Genomic DNA, 8,403 nt, shown 5'->3' with positions numbered 1-8,403 from the left:
CTGCAGGGGCAGGTTCAGAGGTGGTTGATGCCACACCAACTTAAGGCAGGAATGGTGGTTTGCGCCAATGGCACCAACCTCCTCTCTGCCCTCTGACAGGGACAAAGGACCGATGTGCCCTGTTTGGCTCATGTCCTTAACTTGGTGGTGCAGCGGTTCTTGGGCAGGTACCCGGGCTTACATAATGTCCTGAGGCAGGCCAGGAAAGTCTGTGTGCATTTCCGCCGGTCATATAATGCCAGTGCTCGGCTGGTGGACCTCCAAAAGGAGTTTAACCTACCCAAGAACCGCCTAATCTGTGACATGCCCACCAGGTGGAACTCAACATTGGCCATGCTGCAGCGGCTGAACAGGCAGCAGAGGGCCATCAATGAGTACCTGTGCGACTATGGCACCAGGACAGGGTCAGGGGAGCTTGTTTTCCCACACCAGTGGGCCATGATCAGGGATGCATGCACTGTCCTGTCACCATTTGAGGAGGCCACGAGGATGGTGAGCAGTGACAGTGCATGCATCAGTGACACTGTCCCCCTTGTCCACCTGTTGGAGCACACGCTGCATGGAATAATGGACAGGGCACTTGAGGCAGAACAGAGGCAGGAAGAGGAGGACTTCCTTAGCTCTCAAGGCCCCCTTTATCCAGACAGTGTTCCTGCGTGCCCGCCGATCACACAGGAAGAGGAGGAGGAGGAGGAGGATTGTGTCAGTATGGAGGTGGAGCCTGGCACTCAGCATCAGCAGCAGTCTTTAAGGGATCAGTCCCAAGAAACACATGGACTTGTACGTGGCTGGGAGGAGGTGGCTGCGGACCATGTCATCCTTAGTGACCCAGAGGACTCCGGACCGAATGCCTCAGCAAACCTACGCTGCATGGCCTCTCTGATCCTGCAAAGCCTGCGGAAGGATACTCTTATTCGTGGTATCAAGGAGAAGGAACAATACTGGCTGGCAACCCTCCTTGATCCACATTACAAGGGTAAGGTTGCAGACCTTATCTTGCCATCGCAGAGGGAGCAGAGGATGAAACATCTTCGGGAGGCCTTGCAAAAAGGTTTGTGCAACGCGTTCCCAGAGACTGGGAGGTTACAAACTCCTGTTTCTGGACAACGTGTTGCTGAGTCTTCAGTCAGTCAAAGAATGAGCGGTGGAGAAGGTGGCCGTCTGACCGATGCGTTCAGACAATTTTTTAGTCCGCAGCCCCAAGGTATGATCGGTTCCAGCAACCATCACCAGCGTCTGTTTTACATGGTGCAGGAATACCTAGGGGCAAGATCTGACTTGGACACCTTTCCCACCGAAAATCCTCTGGGTTACTGGGTCTTGAGGATGGATCAGTGGCCAGAGCTTGCACAGTATGCAATTGAGCTACTGGCCTGTCCTGCATCCAGCGTTGTTTCGGAACGCACATTCAGTGCTGCTGGAGCCTTTGTAACCGATCACAGGGTGCGTCTGTCCACCGACTCGGTCGATCGACTGACCTTCATAAAAATGAATCAGTCTTGGATCACCACCAGCTACCAAGCACCTGATGCTGATGTAACCGAATACATTTTTTTTGAAATCTCAGATTCCTTCAAAGACTGCCTATGCTGATGCTGAGTGACTATCCCTGAGTAATTATCCTCTTCCTCCTCAATCATAACGCTGATAGCTTGTAAGAACATTTTTGGTTCTGGGCACCGTCACCAGTGCCTAAGGCCCAATTTTTCAGCCCCTGTTTAACAGGGGCATGTAATTACAATTTTTGATGCAATACTTTGCAGCAGGGCCTCGTTTCTGCGTTACAACTAGAGTATCTGTGAGGGGTTGCAGTGTTGTGGCACCAGCACCAGTGCCTAAGGCCAAATTTTTCAGCCCCTGTTCAACAAGGGCATGTAATTACAATTCTTGATCTAATATTTCACAGCAGGGCCCCTTTCTGTGCCCACCAAGAGCGAGTGAGGACTTACAGTGATGTGGCACCAGCACCACCACCACCACCAAAGGCCCAATTCTCTGCCCCTGTTCAACAGGGGCATGTAATTACAATTCTTGATCTAATATTTCACAGCAGGGTCCTGTGAGGGCTTACAGTGTTGTGGCCCCAACAACACCTACGGCCCAAATTTCTGCTGAGTATATAGGGCAGGCCCCTACTTTCAAACATCCAACTTACAAACGACTCCTACTTGCAAACAGAGGGAGACAACAGGAAGTGAGATGAAATCTACCCCTAGGAAGGGAAATTCTCTCCTGTAAGAGTTAATATGGGAAAAACATTTCTCCTTTCCACTGATGCTTTATCACCAATCCTTGTTTCACAAAATACCCCAAATTTTCAAAAAACATTTTTCATTGGGACAAAAAGTGAGGTGAAACCTTCTGAAGAGGAGCACAGACAGCAAAACAAATAAAAATAAATAAACTGCGCTAAAACAAAAATTATATGTGTTGGGTGAGTTAATAGTGTGACCAAACCCCAACAAAATATAAAAAACAAGTCCAGAAAATAAAAGTCCAAATTCCCAAAGTAGTAAGTGTTCAGTATAAGTGTGGATGCTGTTCCAAAATGAGCTATGATTGCTCTTACCAGAAATCCAAAGATATAAGCAGATGGCAAAAAACCCTTGCCAGGGCCTCTGAGGTATTGGACCAATCAGCACCGTCCGTGGTCAGATCAAAATCCCCTCAATAAATGCAGGAGAAAAACAAACACAAGAAAAAACTGGCCATAGTGTAGTATGTTAAATGTTAAACATGGACAAACGAACATACCAATCACCCTGGTGTGCACATAAAAACAACCAAAAGAAAGGGGGGGAGGGAAGTGAAAAAAAACCCCACCACCGTGGCTGTAGATTGTGCTTACCAGATCACGATGATAAACAGATTCTTAGTAGGTTAGGAGCTGACATAAAGCACCTTGATACGTCCTCATTAACCCGAAGTTCACATCGTCAGTAAACCACCCAGACTCCTCTGCTGCCACTTCCAGCAATGTTTTCTCTCTAATTCACAGGGGTGATAACTCTTCCCTATGTTTTCCAAAAAGCTTAAAAAAGATTTTTTGGCTGGAGCTAAACACGTTAAAAATGTACACGTTCAAAATTACAAACAGATTCTACTTAACAACAAACCTACAGTCCCTGTCTTGTTTGCACCGCCTGTATACTGCTGTTCAGAGTATATAGGGCCTGGGGGCCCCACGCCTTTCCTTATTTTAATTTGGGTGCGGGGTTCCCCTTAATATCCATACAAGACCTGAAGGGTCTGGTATGGAATTTAGGGGGACTCCCACGTCATTTTTTTTTTTTAATTTTGGTTCAGGGTTCCCCTGTGGGGAATTCCCATGCCGTTTTTATCAATGAACTTCTATGTGTATTGGAATGGACTGTATTGGACTGGACTGTATTGTAATGGACTGGGGGGTACCCATGCCGTTTGTCTCACTGATTTTCATCCATATTGCCAGGACCCGACATTACATTAAAGCCGCAAGCAGTTTTAAATGACTTTTTTTCCTTTAAAAATGACATTTTGTGCAGGGACTGTTCTAAGCACGGGAAGAACGCGCCACTTTACAGGCACACTATAGACACACCTCAGGTACGATATTTAAAGGAATATTTCACTTTTTTTTTACTTTAAGCATCATTAAAATCACTGCTCCCGAAAAAACAGCAGTTTTTAAACCTTTTTTTTTTGCATTGATACATGTCCCCTGGGGCAGCACCCGGGTCCCCAAACCCTTTTTAGGACAATACCATGCAAATTAGCCTTTAAAATGAGCACTTTTGATTTTGAACGTTCGAGTCCCATTGAAGTCACTGATGAAGTCACTTTTTTTTTTTAGGGTTTACAACCACTTTAATGGCTGTGTGTTTAGTTATTTTGAGGGGACAGCAAATTTACACTGTTATACAAGCTGTACACTCACTACTTTACATTGTAGCAAAGTGTAATTTCTTCAGTGTTGTCACATGAAAAGATAGAAGAAAAGATTTACATAAATGTGAGGGGTGTACTTACTTTTGTGAGATACTGTATTATCTGTGTTCCTCTGTATAAAAGTTCCTATGACTACGTGTCTCAGTCTCAGCCCCTCCCTGTGTAGGAATGTACAGAACTGGTTAATGAGTGTCAGATACGTTCAGTGTCATTTCTCTCTTCTGCTCTCAGCGATGGCGTCTGCTGATCTGAGGAAGGAGCTGGAATGTTCCGTCTGTCTGAACATTTATACAGATCCTGTAACCCTGAAATGTGGACATAACTTCTGCCGGGACTGTATTGGTCGTGTGTTGGATACACAAGAGGGGTCTGGAGATTATTCCTGTCCTGAATGTAGACAATCATTCAGGAAACGCCCCACCCTTCAGAGGAACATAACACTACGTAACATAGTGGAGAATTTCCTGTCCACCCATCCAGATCAGGAGGAGTCCGGGGTCTTCTGTACTTACTGTATTCACACTCCTGTACCTGCTGTGATATCCTGTCTGCATTGTGAAGCTTCTCTGTGTGACAATCATCTGAGAGTCCACAGCAAGTCACCAGAATACATCTTATGTGACCCCACCACTTCCCTGGAGAACAGGAAATGCTCCGTCCATAAGAAGATCCTGGAGTATTACTGCACTGAGGACTCCACCTGTATCTGTGTGTCCTGCAGGCTGGATGGAGAACATCGGGGACACCAGGTGGAGACTCTGGATGAGGCCTTTGAGATGAAGAAGAAGAAACTGAGGAATGTTCTGCAGAAACTGATGACAGAGAGAGAGGAGATGGAGAAAAGAGTCCAGAGTCTGCAGGAACACAGGAGGAAAGTACAAGGAAAAGCAGATGATGAAACAGAGAGAGTCACTGTCCTGTTCAGAGACCTCAGGAGACGTCTGGAAGACCTGGAGAAGAGAGTCCTGAGGGAAATCTCCGGGCAGGCAGAGCGGATCTCCAGGATAATCAATGATCTGGTCCAGGATCTGGAAATAAAGAAGGAGGAGCTGTCCAGGAAGATGGGGGACATTGAGGAGCTGTGTAACATGACGGATCCACTGACTGTCCTACAGGAATCAGACACAGGTGACTTGTGTGATACTGAGGATGGAGATGATGAGGACAGAGAGAGACATGATAAACTCCTCCATGATGGAGGGGATCTGGATGTGGGGGGGATCTCACACACATTACACACAGGTTTATCTGATATCATGTCTGGGGTAAATGTAGAGAGGGGGGTTACAGACATATTACTGGATGTGAGGACAGCTGGTAATTATCTACATATATCACATGACAGGAAAACTGCATCCTCCTCATCACATCAGAATCGCCCAGAAACACCAGAGAGGTTTCAGTGTCGTCAGGTGATGAGCAGTCAGAGGTTCTCCTCAGGGAGACATTACTGGGAAGTGGATGTCGGGGGGGCAGATGAATGGATAGTCGGGATGTGTTACCCCAGTATAGACAGGAGAGGAGATCAGTCACTGATTGGATGTAATAAGAAGTCCTGGTGTTTGGACGGGGGGAGGGTGTTGGGTAATCAGTACTCAGTGGTACATGACGGTAATAAGACCCCATTACCCGGCGATGTCTCCAGTGACAGAGTCAGGATATATCTGGATTATGAGGCCGGGCGGATCTCCTTTTATGATCTGTGTGACCCGATCCGACATCTCCACACCTTCACCACCACCTTCACTGAGCCCCTCCATGCTGGGGTATGGGTAGGGGGGGTACTGGGAGATTGTATAAAGATATGTGGGGGGAATCAGAAGTGAGAGATTTGCCCAGAGACATCACAAGGTGGATGATCTGATTGGTGATTGGTGGAATACTCATCCAATAGGAGGAAGCAGAGGACAGGAAACATGAGTGATTTATTTATAAAGCTGCAGGTTCCGGGGCCGTCATCTTCATCCTAAACCTCACTTCACTACCTAGTGTGTCACTGACCAGGAACAAGCATGCAGGAGGTCAGATTGTTCAGCCTTCACTGGCTGCATGCTTGTTCTGGGTCAGTGACACACTACATAGTGTAGCCAGGATCAGGATGACGGCCCTGGGGTCTCCACCATCACTGTCTATCTATAGAAGAAAGGGGTATTTTCAGCTTTGGATGGAGTGGGGGAGGATTAGAACCTCTGTCAGATTTTTTTTCTGCTCTCTGGGGCTCCGTTAGAGAGATTTCCCCTCACTTCCTGTTCCTGTGACAACATTTCTCCAGACAGGAAGTGAGGGGAACTCTCCAACAGCAACACAGACAGAAATAAAAATCATTTTCTTTAGTAGAGTAGAGGAAGGATTAGAACCCCTGTCAGATCTTTATTTCTGTCGGTGTCCCTGTTGTAGATTTTCCCTCATTTCCTGTCTGATAAAACGTTGTCACCAGAACAGGAAGTGAGGAGAAATCTCTCTAATGGAGCCCCGGATAGCAGTAAAAACCTGACAGGGGTTCTAATCCTCCCCCCACTCCATCCAAATCTAGAACAATAGGATTTGTCTAGACACACACTTTAATATCCACAATGAGAGTTTAAGCTTGAATGCATGCCTGCAACGTTTGCAAGAAGTTTTATGATTGGATGCGTGTTTGAAATGATTGCAAGAAATTGTGCTTGGATGTGTGTTTGCAACGATTGCAAGACGTTCTGTTGGATGCGTACTTGCAACGATTGCAAGAAGTCATGGGATGTGTGCTTGCAATAATAGCAAGAAGTTATGTTTCGATGTGTGCTTGCAATGAAATGCAAGAAGTTGTGATTGGATGCGTATTGCGACGATTGAAAAAAAAAAAAAAAAAAAAAAAAAAAAAAAGTTAAAACTTGGATGTGCTGTGACTACGAGGGGGTATAGTAGCGAGGCGAAGGTTTCAACGAATCGGGACCATGACTGAGCTTCGAAGGAAGACGGGGTGTGGCCCCCCGCTGACCTGGAGGAAATGACAGATGAGAACCGTTGGAGGGTTTGACTACCTGGTTTGAAAGGTAAATTGTAACATGTTAAAGCGACAGGTGCATGGCATTAAATAAATGAGTGAACTGTTTGTGCCATGACAGAGGCACGAATCGGTGTGCCATGACTGCGCCAATGAGGCCACGCCAACTGGGGCTTGCCAGGATGAATCGATGTCTGACGGATGCCCTGAACTTGAATCGGGGCGTGGCATGCGACAACAAAATAAATGAAATGTTTGCCTTAGAGTGAAATGAATGAGAAATGCTTCGCCATGACAGAGGCACGAATCGGTCGTGCCGCAGCTGCAACTGACAGCGACCCGGACTCTGGAGTACGTACTGAAATGAGGCAAAAGAAACACTGGTGCATGCTGGAGTACATTGGTGCATCACGGATGCGACTGAATTTGAATTGGAGTGTGGTATGTAACCGTGAAATGTTTGCCCTGGCAAAGGCATGAATTGGTTATGCCGCAACTGATAGCTAACCAAGTTCTGATGCAGGTGTTGGCTGAGGCCCAAACGTTTTATTTATACTACTTTATTTATACACATATACACACACACACACACACACACACACACACGTTTTTTTTTTTGTATACACACATATACACATACATACATATATATATATATATATATATATATATATATATATATATATATATATATGTGTTTTTTTTTTTTTTTTTTTCTCGACTGCGACAAATGATGAGTCGGACTATGGAGTACGAATGAAATGAGGCCAAGACAACTGGGGCGCGCCGGGACGAATCGGTGCATCTTGGATGCTACTGGATTCGAATCGGGGCGCAGTACGTGACAGTGAAATGAGTGAAATGATGAAATGAATGAAATGATTATCATGGTAGAGGCACGTGCCATGACAGAGGCACGAGTCGATCATGTCGCGATTGCAACTGACAACGACCGGACTCCGGAGCATGTACTGAAATGTGGCCGAAAATACCTGGGGCACGCCGGGACGAATCGTTGCATCATGGATGCGACTGGATTCGAATCGAAGCGTGATTCGTGACAGTTGAAATGATTCCCATGACAGAGGCACGAATCGGTGAGCCGCAAACTACGACTGACAACGAACCGGTCTCTGGAGCATGTCCAGAAATGAGGCCGGGCCCTGGGGCACGCCGTAACGAATCGGTGCATCGAAGATGCGACTGGATTCGAACCGGAGCGCGGTAAGTGCAGGTGTAACATTTGTTGCCATGACAGAGGCGCGAATCGATCATGCCGCTATAGTGACTGACTGCGAATCGGACTCTGGAGCATGTACTGAAATGTGGCCAATCCTGGGGCACGCCGAGATGAATCGGTGCATTTCCATGCGACTGAATTCATGTCGGAACGTGATACGTGGTAATGAAATGATAACCATGACAGAGGTACGAATGACTGATAAAACGTAACTCTGGAGCATGTATAGAAATGAGGCCATAATAACTGGGGC

The 8,403-nt window shown here is 46.4% G+C and overlaps 1 protein-coding gene across 1 annotated transcript; it reads left to right on the top strand.

Annotated features, from left to right (window-relative positions):
• Window positions 1-4,142: 4,142 nt before the first annotated feature.
• Window positions 4,143-7,293, top strand: LOC141124033 (E3 ubiquitin-protein ligase TRIM39-like). Its single transcript, XM_073612109.1, has one exon. It carries the CDS (start codon window positions 4,161-4,163, stop codon window positions 5,751-5,753), a length of 1,593 nt encoding a protein of 530 aa, XP_073468210.1. The 5' UTR covers window positions 4,143-4,160; the 3' UTR covers window positions 5,754-7,293.
• Window positions 7,294-8,403: the final 1,110 nt, after the last annotated feature.

This window comes from Aquarana catesbeiana, linkage group LG01 (genome assembly GCF_042186555.1).
Source record: "Aquarana catesbeiana isolate 2022-GZ linkage group LG01, ASM4218655v1, whole genome shotgun sequence".
Classification (NCBI taxonomy): Eukaryota; Metazoa; Chordata; class Amphibia; order Anura; family Ranidae; genus Aquarana; species Aquarana catesbeiana.
Note: the sequence above shows the minus strand (reverse complement) of the source record. Positions and strands in the feature narration are given on the sequence as shown.

What these genes read in the sequence shown, in the direction of transcription:
- LOC141124033 (XM_073612109.1), top strand. Translation starts at nt 4,161, where the DNA reads ATGGCGTCTGCTGATCTGAGGAAGGAGCTGGAATGTTCCGTCTGTCTG.